Below are 24,025 nucleotides of genomic sequence, written 5' to 3' on the forward strand. Positions count from 1 at the left end.
TCGTTGTTTTTTTGTTAGTTGTTGTGATTTGTTGGCGTAGTTTGTAGTCCCGGAAGTCGAGACATCTCGGGTGGGCGTGTCGTCCTTCGGTGGGTAGGTTAACCATGTCAGACAGAATAGCATTTTCTCATAAAAGGAAAAAAACTTTGGCTGACCTGCCCGAGACGAGACGGCTGAAATTTTGTCCAATGGTGGTACCAAGCTAGCTGTCACGAGAGAGACTGGTGAGGGGTCACATGTTACGACGCTGAGGGGGAGGGTTGTAGAATTAATGGGGCTAACTGTTCGCAACCTTCACGACTTTCGTCTGATGTTGATAAACTTTCAAAAAGGAGGGCCCCTACAGCTCGCTGATACGGTTTGTTTTTGCTTTTATTATGCTGTTGTAATCTTTGTCTTATTCACCTCTGGCTTATCAACCCTTGTCTCCGCACAGGAATTTAATAGGCCATTTTCGATATATTAGAATTCAACTTGGCTCCAAGGCTTGGGGGAATAAAACAAAAGAAATCACTTTGAGGTTGAGGGATGAGTAATCAGTTTCTTTTGGTTAATTCTCCCCATACCCGGAGTCATGTAAGAATTCTAATATATCGAAAATGGCCTTTTGGACTGTGATTAGAGTTAAATGTGATTGTGGCCTACTCGAACTCGTTTACATTATAGAAGATTTGATCGGATTCATAAATGCTACCGGATCATTGTAGGGCTAGATACAATATTCCGGCACTCATCTGCAAGATACCGGCTTTGAATTTACTAAATCAAGCTCTGCTTAAATAATGGTTTGCCCAAGGAATGTTGCTTCGCTTCAGATTAACTTCTACATACAGGGATATCACGACTACCAGGAAATCTGGAAACCAACAGTGAATGAAAAACTTTCAACCAGAAGAGAGCCCGATAACCCAGTGGACAAATATGCCGTATGTCTGTTGCAAGATCGAGAAACCATTGATGGACATCTGAAGAAGGGAAAGAGTGGACGATTCGCTAAGACAGAATCTTTTATTTTCTGAGAGTGGATAACGGAAATTCATGCACTGTTATTGTGACAGGCATGCCTGTTAATCTTGGCGACGGTGAAGGGATGCAAGTGCCATGCAAACTTTTGTTTGAAGGAAAGAAGAAATACGTCAGTATTCTTGAAAGAGAGTTCACAAAGCTGAAAGACTAAAATTGGATTTTTCGTCAACTCTTTAGGCGGATGGATTTTCATCACATCGACATGTTTCCAACTTTTATAAAGCACCGCACATACAGTAAAGGGATTAATTCACAGAGAACTGTGTTACACAATTCTAAAGGGATTAACGAGCTGTGAAATGTTCGAAACTGTAATTACATAAATATATATTCTAATTTCCGACAGCGTCTGTTCTTTTTCATTCAGCTGGTAACTCAACTTCGAATTATTTGGGTAAAATCCGACCTAAGGGAACAGAAATTACTTCGAATTAGCGGGGACTTCGAATTATCCGAGGTAAAATGACTGAGAAAAGTGGGGCAAAACCAAGGGAAATGAATTTTACTTCGAATTAGCGGGGACTTCGAATTATCCGAGTTCGAATTATCGGGGTCCAACTGTATTCATGAACTGTCAAATAAAGAAAAACGAATTATTCATGAACTGTCAAATAAAGGAAAACGAAGTATTCATGAGCTGTCATATCTAGGAAACCACAATCGCTTAAAGTGCTACTGAAACGAAACTTTCGTATCTGAAATATTTGCTCTAACCTGTAGTTTTGAATATGCTGATCATCGTGAGATAATTTGCTTTGGCCATAAAGAAGCGAAAGATATCTTTTTCAACCGTTCAAATAAAAATTTTACACAAAACCATATCCGGGCCCTGGTACCCAGCGAAATGGATTGATGACGTCACTGGTTGTGTTCACTCCGATAGCGTGGTTTATTTCACTCATTGTTTGTTTCTACTCGTGGGCGAAGGAGATGGCAGATATTGAAGTTTTGTCAAGTGAATCTTCTTCTGAACGAAGCGAAGTTGTCTCCAGTAGCGAAGAGGAAGATTGTGGCGTAAAATGGGGTTGACAGGCCTACACATATAATATATAAGACTTTATTTATTGAGGATAGCACGTGATAGTGCACAAACACTAATAAACTTGTGGTCCTCTTAATTACAATAAATATATAAATGCAAATACAATAGAATCATTAATATATTGAAAAAAAAAAAAAAAAAAAAAAAAAAAAAAAGATACAAATATAAATAGAAATTTAGCTAATTACAAATAATATTTAATTGATAAAATATATAATACAAGATAATATAAACAAGTAAGAATATATAAAACTACTATCAATAAAATTTACCGATTAAAATGAGCTAAGCATGATTTGTCATCATAATAATATTTAAATACGTTGTCTTTAAAGGCCTTAAGTGTATTAGACTTTTTTAATTCAGGCTTTAACTGATTCCATAATTTTATGGCAGAAACTAGAAAAGTTTTCCCTCCTTCTCTAGCCCTTTTAAACTTAGGTAATAAAAAGTTGTATTTACAAAATCTAGTGTTGCGTGAATGTACTGAACTTAATAATCTTAAGCTATCATTAAGATAATTAGGTACACAATAATTAATCCTTTTAAATAGTATTGAACATTTAGCTATCTTAGTAGAGTTATAAAATGGTATCCACTTTAAACGATTGAACAGCATAACTGATGAACTACGTGGTTCAGCATCTAATAAAACCCTAGCAGCTCTCTTTTGTAGCCTAAGTATTCTTAAAAGAGATTCATTAGAGCAAAGTGACTGCCATGCAACATTGGCATAATCAAATAATGGCTTAATCAAACTATTATAAAATAAAAGTCTTTGGTTAAATGGTAAACAAAGTTTGATCTTATTCAAAATTCCAATTCTTTGTGAAATTTTTTTGCACAGTCTGTCAACATAAGTGTTCATTGATAAATCGTGGTCAATGTCTATACCAAGAAGTTTAGCTGAGGGTACTTGTTCCAATGATACACCATTCATAGTTTTAAGAGATAAATTATAACCATCTGGAAGTTTCTTCCCAAGGCGTTTGCCTGTGACCAGTAGTGTTTTAGTCTTTTTTTCATTGAGAGGAAGTTTATTGGTGTGCGTCCAGCATTCAATTTCCTTCAAAGAAGCAGCTAGTGAATCTTGTAGAGAATCAAACGCTGAGATATCTGCCGATAATGTCAGTGTGGTGTCATCAGCATAGAGATCCAGGTCAGCACCATTAACATGTAGAGGCAAATCATTGATATAAATGACAAAAAGTAAAGGGCCAAGGATACTACCCTGTGGAACACCATGCCTCACAAGAGCAGAGTCAGATGTCACATTATCAAGAGCAATAAATTGATGTCTATCAGTCAAGTATGAACTAAACCATTTACGTGCAACTGGAGTTAAACCATAGGCATTAAGCTTTTGCAAAAGAATTTCACGGTCAACCATATCAAAAGCTTTCCTGTAATCAACTAAAAGAAGACCGCTGACTTGATCATTGTCTAGATTAAATAACAAATTGTCTATGACTCGTATAAGAGCAGTGTCTGTTCCATGGTGTTTCCGAAAACCTGACTGTAAAGGGTACAATAGATTGTTTTCACATAAGTAATTATAGAGATGATCGTGTATATGACGTTCCAGAATCTTTGACAAAACTGGTAATATCGAAATGGGTCGATAATTGTCCGGATCCTCACGGTCCCCAGATTTAAACAACGGAATGACTTTCGCTATCTTCCAACAATCAGGGAATACACCAGAATTAATTGAAATATTCAAGATTTGAGTAATTGAATAAGCAATAGCTGGTCCTGCTATTTTCAGATATCTTGCACTTATCTTGTCAATACCCATAGCTTTGTTAGTTTTGAGTCCTAACAGAGCACCCAGCACAAAATCTTTAGTAACAGGAGGAATATTGAAAAGAACATCCGGATCCTTTCTTGAACAAACAAAGTTTTCAACCTTTGAATTGCAATAAGGTACATTAGGTAGTAGATTCCTCAGTGAATCAGCAATTGAAGTGAAATGATCATTAAACTTTTCAGCCAAAACAACATTTGGCGTCTCAACTGATTTTGATACATCGCCCATTAGCGATTTTATGGTTTTCCAAATCTTTTTAGAGTTTCCCTTGTTGTTGTTGAAACAGGTGTTATAGTATTTATATTTCGCACTGCGAATCATGTTTACAACTTTATTCCTCGCAATTTTGAAGCAGTTCCAATCCGTGACACAACGACTTTGCCTTGCTTTACGTAGTAAAGAATCCCTTCTGCGAAGCGCTTGTAAAATATTCACAGTCATCCATGGAGCTTGATTTTGTTTGGCTACTTTTTTTGCTCGCCACGGACAGTGGGCATCCAAGATGTTATTGAACAGACCCATCCATGCATTTAAGATATCAGTTAAATCGTCAAAAACAAATGCAGTATTCCAAGGAACTTCTTGGAGGTCGGAAACGAAGGCGGATTTGTCAAAATGCTTCGTATTACGATATTGAATCGTTAGAGATTTATTTTGACGCTTGGCGTTATCCTCATATAAACGAACTCCAAATACAGGCAAATGATCTGACAGCCCATTGTTTTTGACGACAATAGACTTAATTCTTTCAGGAAAATTTGACAATACAAAGTCAAGACAGGTTCCGCTTGATGGTCGAGTAACTTCAGTAATGAGCTGTTTGAAATTCATGTTAGAAAAGGCACGTCCCAAGGGATGTTTCTTGTACGCCGGAGAAATAAAATTAATGTTGATATCGCCAGTAATGATGGTTTCTAAATTTAATAGATAAACTGATTCCAACATATTCTCGATGGCCTCATCCTCTGATAAATTAGTTGAAGGAGGTCTGTAAATGCTGGCGAATAAAATGGGACGGTTAGATTTGAATGGAAAGACTTCCAAACGACTCCCAAGCGTGTGTTTGAAGTAGCCTATTGTTACGAGGATCGAATTATTTTTACTGAATCTGTCACGCAATTCCAGACTTTTCTAGAACTATCTATAATCTGTAATATTCCAGAAACTTCTTTCATGTGACTCAGCAGTTTCCAAAAATAGTACAACTTGTAATACGCTATAAATAGTAATAGAACATTCTAGATAACTAAAGTAAAGGTATAAAAGCTGGCTTGTGAGAAGTACATAAAAGATTTGCCCGAGGGCTTACCCTCGTGGCTTGCTGACTGAACTTGTGGAAGCTATGATATGACGAGGCTATGACCTTTTGACCTTGCGATATCCGGAGAGAAGAAAGAGATGAAAAAGACGATAGTCGAGAGAGGAAGAAGATAGAGAATACAGAGTTTACTATGGAGTCCTCCGGAAGAATTTGAGTACAAGGAAAGAACGCGATAAATCGAGAGAGCCAAGCGCCGTGGTCTTCAGTCGGCGGATGTTAGAATTGGAAGTTGATCAAGACGACGAACACTTACACGGCATGAAGGATTGTAAGCCTGCTTTATGAACTGCTTAACTTAATCTTTAACCTAAGTAAATTAAACAATGTAAAACTAATTAAATAATAGTTGAAATGGGTAACTGCTTGTTGTTACATTTTTGTCGCGTGCCATATCGTACTTGGGAGTTTATTTTCATATATGCTTTGTTAGCGGACATTTCTTGGTCATTCGTGCACGTAACACTATTCCAAGTTTAGCCCTCACGAGTATGTCTTTGAGCGACCGCCCTCTTTTGTAAGATACGAGCGGCGGATTTTTGTATAGTTCGCTCAGTAGTGGTTGTGTTTCTATTAAATGCCAGTTTTTCATGAGAATTTGCTTTATGTGTGGCACTGAGTACTCACATCAGGGATTGCGTCTTTTTCGAATCGTTCGCCTTTGTAGATGTACAGCTATTTTTTTTTGACTGTCTCGATCATTAAGTTGTCTTGATTGCTTTCAGCTTGCGCCACGCGCGCTGATTCGATCGTACAACAGTTCTTAGTGTTCAGTGTTCCAGCCGTTTTGGCTCGTTTTCTTTTCTTTATTTCGGTATCAAAACGACCGATTTCACGTTCATAGAAGCACATAATCGCCTTTACTGTTTCTTGCTCCGCTTTATCTCATTTTTGAAATCCTCGTCTGCTCTTATTTTGGCCCTCGCCCCATATTGTAGGGATTCTGGGCATGTTCTGCTAGGCATTTGGTGAAGAGGGATTTGTTCGTTATCCTCAGACTTGCCGAGTAGATCATCTTCAGTGGCGGTGTCGTATGAGGCTTCCATGTTTTCTTCATTCTCTGAATGGCATTGCTTTGGCCCGGGGCGTTTAGTAGCTCACCTGCCGTTGTAATGTCTTTCGACATTTTCTGTAGATGGTCAGGCAAGACCGCGGTTTCGATCCTAATATTGTGGATCTCGTCAGTTGCCGATTAACTAAATAGACTGGTAGAGATTGTTCTCGATATGAGTCGGGAATTTTGCTCCCTATCCAGGCGAACCTCTCGCAGATAGTCAAGGTGTCGATATGGCCGTCGATGAATAAGACGAGGATGGCATTTTGCCCGAAATCCTCTTTTTCGGCCTCCCAACATGCAAGCCACACTCCATGCTTTTACCCTTCTTTCACAGAAGTACACAACCAGTGACGTCATAGGGCTGTTTTGGCCGCGCCAAGATGGCCGCGAATTTTGATCTCAGCCGGTCAACTTCGAATGATTAAAAATGTACTTTCTGCTATGCGTTGGCCCAAAAAAAGTACACAGCGTTTGCAAATAACGCTCAAACTCTATTATATTACAAAAATCTCGGATATGAAAATTACGTTTCAGTAGCACTTTAAATATTTAAAACCACAGAGAAACATAAAAAGTAATCACGTAAATTCCGATAATCACGCGCATTATTCAAAGTTACGCAACGAAACTAGAACTGTTCAAAACAAGTTATACCTATCTTTAAAAAAAGGGAATAGACTGGACCCTAACAACTTTCGACCAATATCTTTGCTTAGTGCTCCAGGGAAACTACTTGGGAGGGTAGTATGCCAGTCTTTAGATGATCATATTATTTCTAATGGTATATTTAACAATTATTCCACAAGCGCGCGTTGGATATGAGATGATAGATAGCCAACTCGGCGCTACGCGCCTCGTTGGCTATAATCATCTCATATCCAACAAGCACGAGTGGAATAATTGTTTTATTAAAAACGTTAAATTAAATTATTAAATTTTATTAAATTTTTAGCTCCCTTTTAATTTTAAGCTGACACCTACGCTTGCCATATTTGTAGATTATGGTATATTAGCTGATATACCATAATGGCTAAGCCAATAAAAAGTCTTGAATTGCATTATCCAATGATCTAGTTTTTAATAATAACTATTATTAAAAACTAGATCATTGGATAATGCAATTCAAGACTTTTTATTGGCTCAGCCATTATGGCATATCAGCCAATATACCATAATCTACAAATAAGGTAAGCGTGCGTGTCAGCTTTAAATTAAAAGAGAGCTATAAACTTAACGAAATTTAATAATTTAATTTAACGCTTTTAATAAAAACAATTATTCTACTCGCGCTTGTTGGATATGAGATGATTATAGCCAACGAGGCGCGTAGCGCCTAGTTGGCTATCTATCATCTCATATCCAACGCGCGCTCGTGGAATAATTGTTAGATAGACATAAGGTTTTAGGAAAGGATACTCCACTGAAAGCCTTCTCCATCTGAGTCCTGGAGGAGAGCTTTGGATACTGGTCATATGGTTGGAGTCTTATTCATTGCTTTTTGCAAAGCTTTTGATTGAGTGGACCACATAATTCTTGCAGAAAAACTTAGAGCAGTCGGTGTATTGGGTGATATGTGGAGCTGGATCAATGATTATCTCACCAACCATATGCAGAGGACTCAAGTTAATAATGTTAGATCAGATCTAAAACCTGTTAGACTTGAAGTTCCTCAAGGGTCTTTGCTAGGCCCTAGACTGATTGCTACTTATGTTAATGACCCACCGGATCACGTGACCAGTGGGAATTGTATTTCTAAAATAGATTTGGGTAGAAAACTTAGACGTCTCAGCATTTTAACTTTCATGTGAAATGAAGAACAAGTTGATTTGATATGCTGAGACCAAGATAATTTGCCATCGATTGTAACTCCGAGGCACACAGGAGGATACATACCGAATGATGTCCACGCCCCACTTCAGAGGTTTCAAAGGACCTATGAAGGGCTTAGTGCTCAAAATCATTGCTTAGGATTTATCTTCATGGGCAACCAGTCTGTTCTTAAGACTCCAGGAATCAACCTGGTCTAACACCTCTTGTAAAATTATGATAATATCGTCAACAGAATTCCCTATAAAATAAATTGTAGTATCGTCTGCGTACATACTATTTACTTAAAGAGAGTAATCCCAAATGTCTTATATGGAATTGTGATATGGGGGTCTGGCACTAAGCTTAGAGAACTAGAAATGATACATATTAGAGTTGCTAGACTGATACATAAGTTACCAAAATATATGAAGGATGATGATATATTGGCAAGAGTTTGGTGGATGCCTCTTGAGTATTTCTATAAGTTTCGTATCCTAACTATTACTCGCATGGCATTTTCTGGCTTGGGCTTAAATGAACTAAATTCCTTGGTTGTTAAGTGCTCTAATAGTTTTAATCTTAGAAAATCGCTAAATATTTTAATTGGTCGATCTAATCAGTACTAAACTTGGCCGTAGTTCTTTTGCACACAGGGCAGCAATTGTCTGGAATTCCTTAACAGATAATTTAAGACACTTTTCTAATCCAATTGCTTTTAAAAATAGGCTTAAAAGGGCAAAAAATGATGTTGTAAATATAAATTTTGGAGAGGGAGGCGGCTCCGTTGTTTATAATAAGAATTCAAATCTCTACTATTTCTGATATATTATGACACATTTATTTTCATATTCATTCTGTTTCTTACCTAATACTTTACTCGAGATTTACTTATCTTATTTTACGTAGATAATATAGTAGGTCCACATCACCTGTAAAGTTGCCAATTTTTTTAAACTTACTTTCAAGTAAAGATACGTATTTATGTATGTATCATGCTAAGTTTATACAAAAAATATTTTATTTTCGGTTTCCCAACTGTTTACAGACACCGATAAATCCGGCGACGTTCTCTATTGAAACTGTTACCAACCAGTGGGAGTGTCGTCCCAAACAACTTGCTCAATAAACACGTAAAAATTTGATGGAAGGCTTCCATGCAAGCGCCTCAAAAAGATGGGGAAGGTTTTGTAAGCTGGTATCTTTACTAAATGTGGATTATCCTCTTAAATTCAGGTTAAAGACTTTGAGAAAAAGCACAAATAAGGAAGCTAAACAAATTTAACGTATTCAGATAAAAAAATTCTTACTAAACTTCGGAGTCCAGCAACTGATTTGTCTATATATCGTGCAAAGACATTTGTTTTTCAATCCTCGACTTTGTGGCTGCGTTAATGGGTTTGTAAATTGAATTACATGACAGTATTCATCTGTCCCAGGGCCGGTAATTCCCTTTTCCTTTCTAATTAAAACGACGGTATTTGACAAGTCTTGACCAAAGTTCTAAAAATGAGTTCCCAGTGCTCTTAGTAACAGGTGTTTTTGGAGAGATTGAGCTTTAGCCAGACGTAACTGAGCATCTGCAAACTAAAAAATCTTATTTTGTTCTGTTTTGTCTTGTTTTGACAGTACGGGGTGTAGTGCGCCGGAGGGCATTCCGACATATGCAAAACAATGAACGTCGTTGTTGTTGGTTATCATCATTTGCATCGTGCGGGAACGTTCAAGTGTCTCGAATGTCGGCTTTCAACTTTGGCGTGACTTCAAGAATGGGAAAAATCATTCCAATAGGTATCTGATATTTCGACTTTTCATCACGGACAAACTGCAGTCGCTAGTAGCTAATTGTCGACGGGCCTGCACTGGGGTCCTAGAGAATCGAGATTGTGGAGAATACACGATATTGTGAGCTGAAATCCAGCTTTGTTTCTAAACGATGAATCCCAGCTGCTTTCGTTGTAATTTGAAATGCATTTTCATGGCGGTTCTTCTAGTTTCGACTTCGACGTTACTGTTTTTGATATTCAAGGGGGTCACGCTACGAAGCACCGTCGTTCGTATTCGTCGCAGCAATGTCGCCGTTTTAAATACAACTAAACTGGGCAGAACTGGATGGCGCGAACACAAATTTGACATGCGAGGAAATGATGTTATGGTTTTCTTGCATATTCAAAAAACTGGAGGAACCACTTTTGGAAATCACCTCATCAAAAACTTGAATATAGAAAGGCCATGTGCTTGTTCAAAGAAGAGATCAAGCCATTTGCCAAGAAAAACATGGTCTCAAGTATGCCATTGTTTTCGACCAGGTTCTTCTAGTATTTGGCTATTCTCTCGATTCCATTTAGGCTGGGTGTGTGGACTCCACGCTGATTGGACCGAGCACAAAGAGTGTGTTAAAAAATATATGAACAAACGTGAAGGCCACAATAAGCTAAGGAAGTTCGTGTACATAACGATGTTAAGGGAACCGGTTTCGAGATTCTTAAGTGAATTTTACTTCGTTGTGAAAAAAGGTGAAATGTGGAGAAGCGCAACCCTTCGATGTAATGGGCGATCCCCTACCAAAGAAGAACTTCCCCCGTGTTTCGAAAGGGAAAATCTGAGCGATATTACGTTCAAAGAATTTATCGGCTGCCCGTGGAATCTTGCTTTCAATCGTCAAACACGAATGCTGGCAGACTTACGCCTGGTGAATTGTTACAACACAACAGGAATTTCAACAGAAAAACGAGGAAACGATATGTTAGAAAGTGCTACGCGTAATTTGCGGGAAATGGCATTCTTTGGCTTGACAGAGCATCAAGAGGAAAGTCAATACTTGTTCGAGAAAACATTTGGATTAAAATTCCACGATCCCTTTACACAGTTCAACCCGAGCAAGACAACCGCCGGAGCTATGAGACCCAAAATCAACAGCTCTATTTTAAGTCATATAAAATCTTTGAACTCACTAGATTTAAGGCTTTATGCGTTCGCTAAAAACTTGTTTTTTAAGCGTTTAAAACGTTTTAAGAGGCGGATAGAATAAATATGAAATATAATAAATCATCTTGAATAAAAGATTAAGGTCAAGGATCGATAAGAAATTCAGTATTGTGGTATGTTTCGCTCAATTTTGATGATAACAAGAGGACATTTTACTGAAGAGAAGAAAATCAAAAATTACAAAAATATCTCTCAAAAGGGGATATCTAGAGGTCAACCCTATATAAAAGATTCCCCGACATAAAGAAATGAAAAGGTAAACCAAAACATTATATACAGATAATTAAAAACTATTTACCACCGTTAAGCGTCATTCGTTTTCGCTATAAATCGCCTTTAAGATCATCTGAGTTGGTGAGGTATAGTTTCTTAAAGTGTGTAGTTTATTTGAAAGTGACCTACGGTTTGTGCAAACCCTCATAATAGCAGATGTGTTGTTGTTTACTGGGCAGACGTCAATGCGCTCTTTCCGTCGGCACTTCCGTCGTGCGCGCCGAAAAGTGTCTTACGAAATTTGCGGCTTCGCTCGTCAATCTTGTTTCACTTTCAGCAGATTTCCGTCTATCTAATACGGGAATGTCCGCAGGAAATGGCCCATTTTTTTGGACGATAATTTCCCAGATTGAATTTTTAGTGATTCCAATGTCTCCTTTCGCCTTGGCTGTATGCCCGGCAGCCACGCACGGTGGTAATACAAATGGACTGTTCTCTTCTGACGCGCTGCTTAGCCCCGAGGAAAACTGAAACTCTGTAAGGCAAGTCGGTATCATCAGGGTTGCTTTTCAAACTCCTTTCTCCGCTTTCTCGCGATATATCTGTAATATCGTAATGCACTTTTTCAGCGTTGAACAAAGGAAAAAAAAAACCTGAGCGTTCTACGAGGATTCGACTTCTTCTCAGTCAGTTGATTTTGCGATTTAATTTTCTGCTTCTGAGCTGAGAGAACTCCATTGTGGGCGAGTTAAGACAAAAAGTATAACTTGTTGTGAACGTGTGGATTGGTGAAACGCATACTCTTACGATAAATGAAATTCGAAAGCGTTGAGCGGATAAATTGTCATAATTAGATGAAGAATGAAGGTGGATTTAAACTCAGTGATTAGATAAGAATATATCTCAATTCATTTAACGACCACAATCAAACCCCTGATTTTCTCAGTTTCTTAATCTATCTTCTTACTCTATATTGCCATCTGTCACACCAGCTCTTGAATTGAGCTACCACCCTCCGCTAGATGTTTTCAATTAATATTTTTCGTCCGGTGTCTGTTGATGACAGGTTTGACTGTAGTTTCAGGGGTCGGTAGAAAGGTTTCCTTTGACGACCATATCATTCGTTTGGAGGTGATAACAGTTAAGATCGAAGAGGTAAGAAAGAAAATAATCAATGAATGATAAAATGAATAACAGGACGGAAGTAAAGGAAAGCATTCACCTCTCAGTTTTTTGACAAAAAGAGAAAATCCGGATATTTTGAATAGCAAAGATAAGCTAATTCTAGGGTTTCAGTAATTACCGGCAGATTGATGCGAGATAAAACAGTTATTATGGTCCTCGATCTTTCCTCGCCTTATCATGTGAGCACTGCTCTGCTGCGCTATCAAACTACTGCAAGCCTGCGAGCTCGCTCTTATTGGCGCTGTGCCTCGAACCAGTATGTTTCAAGCCGACGAGTGATGTAAGCACGTGTGTCCAAAATCCAAAATCGACCATTACTGTCCTAAATCGCAAATCGGCCACTAGTGTCCTAAATCCAAAATGGACATCTGGTGTCCTAAATCCGAAATCGGCCACTAGTGACCAACATTTGCAAATCGGCCACTATTGAGTGTCCAAAATCCACAAACGGCCACAAGTAACCAAAATTCAAAACCGGCCACTTGTGTCCAAACTTCGGCCAACAGTGTCCAAACATCAGTATCGGCCATTATAGTTCATCACTAAATTGTCTCCGGTTCTTATTGATTTAAATCGATCACGTGACGCGATAGGGTTCATCCGTGGAGAGACACTATCAGCCCATAGTACCCGCCCGCGGAAAATTGCCGGATGGATAGTGCCCGTCCGCGGAAAATACCTGGATTGATAGTACTCATCCGTGAAAAATTTTGAATAGTTTGACGGCCGCGAAGTTAGGCAGATCGGAAAAACAGTGACTTTTCAATTCTGACAGGTATAACGTATTATTTAGCCAATGTACGGTTGCGAATTATTGATATTTGTGACAAGCTGTAGGCGCGGAAGAAAATTTAGTGGTGAACAATAAAAACAATAGAGTGTTTATGTCTCGGAACTTTCGGTCTGATAGTTGCCCCTTGGAAATTTGATGTTCTTAAAACTAGCATATTTGCCCTTGAAGCTTCGCTTCTCGGGAAAATATTTGTTTTAAGAACATAAAATTCCCGCGGGGCAACTATCAGCCGATAGTTCCTCGACAGAAACACTATTGTTTAACTAGTGTCCAAAATCGCAAAATAGCCACTTGTGTCCATACTTCAATATCGGCCACTAGTGTCTCAAATCGCAAATCCGCCGCTTATGCCCAAAATCGCAAGTCGGCCACTAGTGTCCAAAATCGCAAATTAGCTACCAGTGTTCAAAATCGCAAATCGGCCTCAAGCGTTTAAAATCCAAAATTGGCCACCAGTGTCCAAAATCGGAAATCAACCACTATTGTCCAAAATCAGAAATCCATTTTGTCAATAATTTGTTGATTAACATCTTTTTACTAATGTCTTTCACCTTCGATGCGTCCACTCCAAGTTTTTCATATTTTATCACTGAATCATATATTATATAAAAAATATGCTAAGGAAGTAAAACTGTTAAACAAAATGTTTTTATTTGGAGACCTTTGAATTCTCGGACACATATTCAGTTTCTAGCTTTAAGCTAATCATGTCGACATCTTTAGAACTATTACTTGTAAAAAAAATCGTACATTCACTACATTCTTAGAACTCAGTTCTAAGACTAAAACTAAATCTGTACTAAATTATGCAATTGTGTCAAAATTGTATAAAAGAATTTTTCTGGTTTTCCTTTTAGATTAACTGATGATTTACAGATACAATTTCGCACCTACCATTTCAAATAACAGTATTTACATTAAATTTGGGTACAAAAAGTTCTAAAACGTCATAACGGCCAGAATAATTATCGAATTTATTTTACAATTCTGGATCTTGAAACGTAAAACACTTGATGCAAAATGGTTAATCTTCTACACACATGGGATAGATTTCTCATAAATAGTTTACTGCAATGCCTGAAGACCCTGAACGTCAACTTAAATGGTCTAGTTTAGAAGTTCAAGTCAAACCCTTGCGGTTTTATCTCATTTCCCCTTTCAACAAAAAACATAATTGTAAATCCTAGATAAAAAAAAAATACTTCCCTGTCAGACGAAATTCATTAATAAAACTTTATCGAGTCCTTATTACGAACATAAAAATATATTTAGCAATGTGGCTAAAATAATCACCTTAATCGTCACTATAAGAAATATGACAATCTACCGTCATTTATGTTCAATAGCTGTTGTTATGGATACCACTAAGTAGGCCAGATACAGTGTTAGAAGATACACGCCATATATCCGGGGCACTCTGAACCCCATTAATGGAATGCAGATGGCCGAAGAGCCGAGACTGGCAGCTAGAAATGCAGCTGAGATCACGTACTGGTTATATTTGTGACGTAACTAGACAAAGAAGAAAACCTGTTAGGATACAGGGATTCAGGCCAAGGGGGAGGAGTAGATATTTAATAGAGCTTTAATTCCACTATCCCCTCCCTCAATCCTAAGGTGCAAGAGTGCCGCATAACGTTGAGAGCGAAGTAACTTTGACAGGAGGGTGGGGAGGTAAGGGGAAAAAAAGGTGAGGTTTGCAACTGAAATAGTTTGTGCGAGAGCAGTCTTACGCCGATGATGCAGAATGTCGCAACTGCTGGCTGACACGTGAAAGTTATCAGAGTATAAGTAGATACTTACAAGTATTGCATGTCCATGTGACACTGTGACATAAGTACATGATATACCAATACCTAGTAACATATCTAAACAAATGATAAGGAAACTTTTCTATTCAAAGGCAATACAGTGCTGCTTCATATTTTCCCTGATGAGTCTACACTATTTTACTAATGTGAGCGAAAACGTACTGAATCCGTAAAAAAAGAACAAGCTTTTCCGAGGCATGAATCCCAATAAGGCCAGTAGGATACCATAACTGCAAACGCTGTTGGCGAATCACAAAAAGTAACTCTTTCAAATCCACCGCTGCGCGTGTCGTAAAAGTGACAAGTTGTTGAGGTTTCATTCACGTATAAGCCAGTCAGAAAATAAATAAGGATCGCTTTTTACCCCCAACGCTACTAGTGCTTCTGTAGTAGTAACTTCGCAGAATCATAAATCTTAAATGGGTGAAGAACTCATTAAAATCTGATATTGACAAAGTTTCCCTCGCTTGCAAAGCGTTTGCACGCTTAGAGTACCTCACTGACAATGATTCACACTCCTTACAGAAAGGATACTTAACAAAGGACCCCCAAAGCAGGCTGATACAGCCATACGACCAAACCCCTGCCTTGCCATGGCCGTGTTTGATATAAGGTCTACAAAGATAAAGTAGAAATACTACAATACAAGATAAAAAGCAAGGGTTACGATTTAGTACTTGATGAACAGATCTTTTTGGTGCGGACCTTTTGATCTATAGAAAAAGGTTACGTCTCTTTATTCTTGTTTTTCTTGTCTCTTTTGTTTGTTTGTTTGTTTGTTTTTTCAGAAGAGACGTTCTCTTAAATTCTCTGGTGAGCAGTGATTCGAGAATTGCCGTACTCCTTCGCATTGAAACTACATATATGTCAAAGACACAAGAACATTTCTGATAGACTAAACTTCGAGCTTAATATACAACACTGTAGGTATGTAAAACTATTTATTTATGCATGTATGCAGAAAAAAGATTTCCTGAACTGATTTCTGCAGACATGAACTGATAAGAACAAGGTAAAAGTCAGTCCAAACTTACCACCTAAACTGTTTCCCCATGCAAGAAAAGTAAGGCCAAGAAGTGCATCACTTAAACCAAACACGATACCGAAAGTCTACAGATAAAAGAAGGGAAAAATTAAACGAAAGTCACAAGTCCAAAGAAAAGAAATTTTTCCATAAGATTTACGTCCGAGCGTTAAATAGGGCGCCTAAAATTGCGCCTAAGAGTAAGTACTATTTGTATCAGTGTACGGTTTTTCTGAAGAAAGAATTCGCAAGCTTAACTGAAAACAAGACATCCACTGTACCTTGAGAAGGTTTACAATCTCATTTGCTGTGGTGTAAATCCAGACCACGGAAATCACAAACGCCAGGTAGGCAAACAACTGACGATAGATTCAAGAACGCAGCAAGACTAGTAAGTGATCAATTTTAGATCTTATATTGCTGTATTTATACCTGAGAGAACTGAAACTGGTTTATTAACGCTTTGCCTGAAATCTCCTGGATTCGATTTATGATAAGGGTGTGATCAGGAGTGGAAGTCCTTCCAACACGTTGTTTAAAGAAAAATTTGAAACGATTTCCTTATAATCCTGTATTATTCTAAAACAAAGCATTACCCTCGTAGGGAACCTACTCTTTTCGCTTTCTCTTTCTTTTATCAAATAATTGTATAGGCATAACGAAGTATGAGGTAATTTGGAAATCTAATCTTGCCAAACTTTCATTTTAAAGACCCGAATTTTACAGCTTTCAACACGTTCTTCGACATTCAATTCGCACTAACCTAGATATGCGTCACACCCGTTTGTTCACATTACAGATGTCTCTAAGAGTATCTAAGTAACATTTAACGCTTTGACTCCCAAGATCTGATAGTTGATTATCCCCTCTTGCTGCTACACACTTCCTTACGAGAATTTGGTGTTATATCGAGAGGACACCATCTACTTGATAAGTTTGAGTATTCTCATTACCTGTTTGCTGGATAGTGTGTGGATATTATAGGGAGAAGTTACATGTTAATCACTCCTGGGGCTTAAAGCTTCGAGTTCTTACCGAATGACCCCGAGGCCTCTTTTCACTCTTTGTCGTCATAGCTACAACCAAAGCTAGAAGCAGTCCAGCACAGAGAGCCAGGGCCCAGGCAGGAAATTTGCCACCAATTAAATGACTACCGGCTGAGAAAAAAAAAAAAAAACCAAAAAAACCAAAAAAACCAAAAAAAAAAAAAAATCAACAGTGTATGTGTATTAATGTCAATGAAATAAACCTCCAGTTTTTGTCACCCCAAGGGTTTCTGTTTTAAAAATTTCTCCCGTGAGAGAGTTTAGCACGGCAGGATTTCTTTGCTCTTTCGTTTTCACTTTGCTTTTTTTTCATCTAGCGGTCTGTTTCTTGTGAGTGAAACATATTCAAAGGTAACGATCCATCTTCCACGAACACGTTTGAGTGGGTGGAAGAGATCGACGAGACGGAAATTTCCCAAAGATGTTGAAGCGCTCTGCTAATTAATGTGAAGTAATAAAGGAAGAAACATCGCGTCCATAAGTGACTTGTCGTGAGACCACATCGCGAGACAAACAGTATCATAATGTTAAGTATGTAAAAAAGATCCTCGTGTTCTTACTTCAGAGGTAATTTTTGAGCAAAATCAGCAAGCTTTGGGGGCAAGAAATCCCTACCTTTTGTAGCCAGGACACCAAACACAGGCATTGTTATGCAATGTAAAACATTCAGCCATTTATTCCAGTTATGATCCTCTTCATCATAATCCACCACTGGTATGGTAAGATTTAAAAAAAATACAGCTGGAGCCTGCAATCATTGAGAACACAGCTCTTTGAATAAATAGGTATTTGCCTAACGAATTCTTATGACAATATCTTGGAGGGAAGGTTGTCGGTTTCTTGGTTGTTAAATGTTCATTTGAGATCATGGCAAAAATCATGTCAAATTTTCATCTCAGTTTATTAATACAGATAAAAATGTCTTACCTTACAAATCAAAAATAATTTCTTGAAAATGTTACTTCTGCTCCAGTCCTCACAGTCAATTGGTTCCAGTCCAATAATAAATTTTCTCCAAGCAGTAACTTTCCTTTCACCTCCCAGAAGAGGCAAATCCTCATCTGAAGGAAAACATTCATATAAGTTAGCCATGGTTCAAATTCTTTTCATTTGCAACTGGAGGTTTATTACCTTAAGAATCTGGTAAGTTAGAGAAATGTAGTTGGTAAGTGTATGATTGTTAAAAATTTATGAAAGTGATGACCAAACCCTGTGCTTAAATAATTGATATAAATACCTGAATTGGCAGAATGCTGCCTGACAAGAGCTGGAGCATTTTGAAATGCTGGGGCTATGAGGGTTTTTTCCGATGAAATCAGGGCACCTACAAAGATGGAAAAGTACTTAATATTTGAATAGAGAAAAGTCTTCTTTGACATCCTCAAAGCAGATATCGTGTGACCTAACTAGAGACTTGCTTCAGAAATTAATATACTCAAGCTACAGTATGTATATCTAGAAAATTTGATGCTGTTCCACTGTAAGTTGTATTCCTGGGTAAGAAATTCTATAAAAAGTTGCCAAAGACCCGTCAGAGAAACCTTATGACTTTTTACCTCTATTTCCTGCAGCCAATAGATTAACTGGATGCTACGTGTACCACTAAATTGTCAGAAAATACCTCCGCTTTGCCTGTAAGCCCAAAACTAATTAATCAATAGCCTATCAAAGACACTTGTCTAAATATTTTATTGCAAGGCAGTGGTCCATTACAATACCTGAAACCATACTATTAGATAGAGAAGTGCTTTTGTTTCGGCAGTGGACATCAAATTCTCTTGTACTGATACTTAAATCTGTCCTGGATTGTTGACTAGCATTCAACTGTTTTCTTGTCCATGCTACGTTGTGCGTCTCAAAAAATTGTCCACTGGATTCTGTTCATTAAAATACAAATATACAATTTAAATCAATATGTCCAGGGTTTTTTTTTTTAATGTGTTTGGAAAGAAGACAAAGTGTAGACAATCAAATGTGAAGTATTCATTCAATAGTAAAATAATGTAATTTGGCTTGTAATGTTTTATTTAAATGTGACTGCACTCTCATGGGTAATAGAAATGCTGAAAACAAACCTATCTCTGGGTCAGGTTGTATTTCCACTCGCACTGCTGTCCTTTTACACCTCTGATAGACATAGCGTCCAATAATAACCACAGCGATGTACACAACATAAAATGCTATGAAACCTTTTTAACAGGGGAAAGATTATAATTGAGTAAAGTCAGAATTATCTTTTAACCCTTTAACTCCAAGAACTGATTAACAAGTGACTTCTCCCTAAAATATCCATACATTTTCCAGCAAACAGGGAATTAGAATACTCAAACTTATCAAGTAGAGATTTTTATTATGATCAAATACCAAATTCTTGTAACCATTTTACTAGGAAATGTGTAGCTGCTAAAGGGGAGAATTCACAATTAGATATTGAAAGTGAATGCATTACAAATGGATTTTCAATGGTTCCTTATAATCAAGCATTATCACTCCTTTGCGTTTCAAAAATTAAAATTAATGTAACTTAATTAATCATATGTTTCTTTAAACTAATGCAGAAAAACTGATAAACTGAGTTAAATTGCCATTATGTCACAAGGCTGTGGTATAGCAGCGCCTGGTGGCCCCTGGTGCCTTACTTTTGCTCTTGGGCGACTCAGGAATTTTAGTCTTTTCATACAAAGCATATGCTGGGCACCCTGGATTTCACAGTTTCAGAGCACTTGGCTCCATTCAATTTTCCTTAGAGCACAGCCTTGTGTCATTAATTTCTTTAAGATGTTGAAACAACCATTAACTAACCATGCTGGCCACAAAGAGTACATGGAAACAACATCAACTACAACACTAGGTACAACAAAGATAAAAAATCCTCCTTTTTGAGTAGAGAGAAAACGTTTAATATTTTCCATCTAGGTGGTTGAAAATTCAGAGGAAATTCTTAACTTTAAAGGTTCACCTTTAATATACTAGATTTAATTGTTTTTAGCAACTTTTTCAGAGTACAATATAATAAGCAGTAGAAATGCATGATCATAATGTTCAGTCATAATACTTGTCTTCAAGCTTTCACTGTGTCTTTAAGTTAATATCTTACCTATTGCCTCTTCCATAGTAATATTTTCCTTGTATAAGGTAATAAAAGTCCATGACATGGCTCCCAAGTAGAACAATACATCCCTGATGAAAGGACGGCTTGTCAGTTTGATTTCCGTTGAGATAAATGATATTACCCCAACAACCACTGTAGTTACAAAAATACCAGCACCTGAGCAAAACAAATTAAAATCAAAAGTTAAAAACATGCAATTCAATGTCTCATTTCAGATCTAATTTACTCCCAATTGATTGAACTTTGAAGGAAAACTGTGATCTTCTAGTTGAAAGACAATATTTTTAACCCTACTGATGACTTGACACTCGTATTTTTCTAATATTTAATTTTATCTGCTAATTCACCTTTATGGAACTACTAACAGTTTTTTCTTTCATTTTTCAGGACAGTCCATATCAATTTAATTGTATTAGACATCATTTTATTAAACCTCTGTCTGTATTACTAACATGCACTATTTCATCACTTTTGACATGAGAGCCTGTAGAGTCAGTAACATGACCTTTGGTCATGAGCAAAGCAACCCAAGGCACACAATGCATATGTTGCAGTTTAAAATTAATTAAGATTTAGCATGATTTCAAACTGGTTTGATTTGCTTTTTCCTTGATGTGTAAAGACATTGGTATTACAGCCAGGACAAAGGTATAAAACTGTCGATTAGTCAGATAAGAATCACTTTGACCTGAGATCCATTTAAACTTCCACACATACTTTCAGATGTTTCATGATATAAACAGCATGCAATTAAATGCATATTAATTAACTTCCAATCAAGGCCTTCAAATTAAGGGTCATCCCACATTGGATTTACACAAATAGTCTAAAGATTTTGCAGAGCTTACCAAAGAGGGCTTGCATTCCAAGCTGTACTCCAGTTTGATTTTTACTCTGAGAAAAAGCTGCCAGAGCACTAAAGATGTCAGGTGCACCATTGCCAAAGGCAAGGAATGTAACTCCCTATAGTTTAAAACTTTATTAAGGAAACCAAATCCTGGTTGGTCTAACCTCCCTTAGGTATCAGACCTTGAAGTGTTTAGAGGACAGTTCACAAGAGCCTACTTACTGGTGTACACCAAAAAAAAAGTACAAAACCCCACAACTACTTCACTTTAGATAATGATTTCAAGATTTCTATCACCTGAGAACTGACGAGAGAGAGGCCCAAAGCAACTGTCAGGCTATCTACCAGTTTTCCAAATCTTAACTACAAGGTAGAATTCCAACTAGTAAATTGATACTAACTCTGACTAATACTGTACTTGAAAGTGCTGGTTTAGATGCTAAAGCTTGATTTAGTTTGAAAGAGGTAACAATGGAGATTGCATGAGTAAAGGATACAGCAATGTTCTGACTGATACCTAAGGTTTCACAAATCACTGTTAGAGATGGACAGAAGCTACAAGGGAAACAGTATATCTTAGATAACAATGAAATTCTCAAAGTTACATCTCCTAACAGTGCTTGACACCAGTGGTAGCCAACTAGCCACAGACTAGTAGAAATTCAGTTTTGGCTGGTGGTTTTCGATTTCCACTGGTCAGTTTGGCTAGAAAACAAACTGAAATTGTTGTAACATCTAAGTTGGCTAGACTAAGTTGAAAAGTTAGTGTTGAGCCCTGACTGAGTAAACACATTATTTTTCTTACTTAACATATAGGATATACAAAGGTATGAATGTGAAAATCATTGATATTCAATTTGATAATAAAATTTGAAAGTATTTCAATCTCTAAAAAATCTTTGAGGATAGTAAAATCACTTCAATGGATGTGATAATTAAGTTGTTGTTTATGTATAGAAGTTATGGTCAACCTTTCTTCACAGAGAGTGACTAAGGCCAGAAACCCAACCACCATGTCCAACCCACAACCATGTTCATGCAAGTCCACTGTTGTTTAACTGCTATTCAGGATACAGTAACACTTTCATGCTCAGTATCACCTTAGCAATTCTCCTTACTCTCTGTCAGATTACTTAATTTAAGTTTTGAGAATTTATTTTTGGATCAAATGGTCATCTCTTAATTGATATTTTTCTTTATTCTCATCACTTGAATGTCGGCTTGGTACTGAACAGATATTGTAAGGAGAAATTATATTCTGGTCACTGCTGGGAATGAAATGGTTAACATAAGTGGAACTAGACATAGTAGTTTTCCAACTTACTAGTCATCTGCTGTCAATCCAAGAGTGATGAATAGAAAAACCAGCCACATAAACTAGTAAAAAGAAGTTACAAAAATTGCAATATTCGCAAGTATTTTTTTTGTCTTTTAAAATTAATTATCTAATCAGCGTTTCCTGAGAGCTAGCTAATCCCCTGACAGTATTATATTTACCGGTAATTATTATAATCTTTAGTACTGTAAAAGTATAAGTACTCACCAGTAAACAATAGCCAAGAGGAAGAAGTTTACTTGGAAATGAACAGTAAATGAACTGTATGTAATGAATAAATCCTTCAGACATATCACAACTTGGATCCAAACGGACAAACTTGCAGCGGTATGAACTGTTTATGTGACGCACAGAAGAACACTCCTGTCAATATAGGAGGAACCAATAAAATAAGCCAGATAGTAGGTAATAACTTTTGTAAAACCTTTCAATGAATAATGCTGCTTTGAACCATACTAAAGTTTTAAATCAGCTACAGCACTCATTGTAGCAAAATCTAACCAATTTAAAAGAATGATTGAATATGGTACATTACCAATCGTGTTGTTGAATACAAAAAGATGTTCCTATTTGTTATGGGTTTCAGGGACAAAGTAGAAACCAAAAATGTCCAATAGGGGTAAAAACTCTGCTTTTGCAATCAAATCTTTACCACTAAAGTAAAAGAAACCCTTGACGAGTTTGGGCCGGTCACTAGTGTGTATCTAACTCAGTGGTTACCAGAGCACCACTGAACTTCATTTCCTCTTGTGAGAGATGATATTTTTGTTTGTTTGATGCACTAATTAACAGATGATGTCATCTTTCTTAAATCAACCACTGATTATTCAACCTGTTTCCTTATATTTTCCTCAGCAATTTCTCAAGCTGTCAGCTGCTGCAAATTTCAATGTAATAACACGAGAACTACCAAGCAGATAATTAAACATGCTCAAAATCAATTTTGAGCATGTTATGTTAAGGGATTTTATAAAGTGGCATATGAGATCCTTATGCTGAATTGCATTGGTACACATGAGCATTAATGATTTTTTTTTTAATACAGGAAATCTGCTGTCTAAATTTGTTTAATAACAAATCATCAGTCCAAAATTCTGTTTAAGGTGACCATGTCATTTACGTGACACTGTTACTCAATGCAAGGTTAATGTAAGAAGGTTATATTTAGCAATTTACTTAATAGATTAATAACATAAGGCAATCAAGAAAAAAAGGCAAGTACCGGTACTCATGTTATTATTTTCGAAATGGAATGAGAGCTGAGCAATTTTTCAGTTAGAATTTAGAATTTAACAATGGCTTGTCAGATAATTATAGTTAGCATTCATATTTGTAAATAGGTACTGAAAAACCTTTTTTTGGGAGTATTTATCGTTAAAGTTTAAAGTTTTAACCATATTTATTACGTAAAGCTGCACGATCTCTGAAATAAACTTGGTCCTAGCTGATTCGTTCTACTTGTCTACCCTCATTTTCCGAGGCCTATCGAAATTGCCTAGATGTAACCTTTAAAGTTTACGCATCTCTACTACGTACTGCTGACCTGTTGTTGATTTTCAACTGAATCTGCTTTCAAAAGCTTTCGAACGTTTCCAATACCATGTCCAAGAT

The 24,025-nt window shown here is 37.1% G+C and overlaps 1 protein-coding gene, 1 long non-coding RNA gene and 2 pseudogenes across 2 annotated transcripts in view; 3 read left to right on the plus strand and 1 right to left on the minus strand.

Annotated features, from left to right (window-relative positions):
- The first annotated feature begins 48 nt into the window (after window positions 1-48).
- Window positions 49-2,538, plus strand: LOC148724274 (uncharacterized). Its single transcript, XR_015991450.1, has 2 exons — window positions 49-358; window positions 834-2,538. It is a non-coding gene; the product is annotated as an uncharacterized LOC148724274 (long non-coding RNA).
- Window positions 2,539-8,295: 5,757 nt separating this feature from the next.
- LOC111335473 (uncharacterized) lies at window positions 8,296-8,920 on the plus strand (annotated as a pseudogene).
- An 844-nt stretch (window positions 8,921-9,764) lies between these two features.
- Window positions 9,765-11,472, plus strand: LOC111335483 (heparan-sulfate 6-O-sulfotransferase 1 pseudogene; annotated as a pseudogene).
- A 2,392-nt stretch (window positions 11,473-13,864) lies between these two features.
- Window positions 13,865-24,025, minus strand: part of LOC111335490 (mitochondrial sodium/calcium exchanger protein) — a gene marked incomplete in the record, with an annotated part of 11,034 nt that continues 873 nt past the window's right edge. Inside the window, 17 exon segments of the mRNA XM_088732410.1 lie at window positions 13,865-14,750; window positions 15,042-15,106; window positions 15,584-15,664; window positions 16,084-16,159; window positions 16,355-16,432; window positions 17,109-17,230; window positions 17,735-17,867; window positions 18,047-18,180; window positions 18,357-18,443; window positions 18,838-18,996; window positions 19,195-19,308; window positions 20,217-20,387; window positions 21,080-21,194; window positions 21,576-21,633; window positions 22,403-22,455; window positions 22,622-22,777; window positions 23,958-24,025. Coding sequence (XP_088588536.1) covers window positions 14,568-14,750; window positions 15,042-15,106; window positions 15,584-15,664; window positions 16,084-16,159; window positions 16,355-16,432; window positions 17,109-17,230; window positions 17,735-17,867; window positions 18,047-18,180; window positions 18,357-18,443; window positions 18,838-18,996; window positions 19,195-19,308; window positions 20,217-20,387; window positions 21,080-21,194; window positions 21,576-21,633; window positions 22,403-22,455; window positions 22,622-22,777; window positions 23,958-24,025 — 1,853 coding nt within the window.

The sequence above is a fragment of the Stylophora pistillata genome, chromosome 9 (assembly GCF_964205215.1).
Source record: "Stylophora pistillata chromosome 9, jaStyPist1.2, whole genome shotgun sequence".
Classification (NCBI taxonomy): domain Eukaryota; kingdom Metazoa; phylum Cnidaria; class Anthozoa; order Scleractinia; family Pocilloporidae; genus Stylophora; species Stylophora pistillata.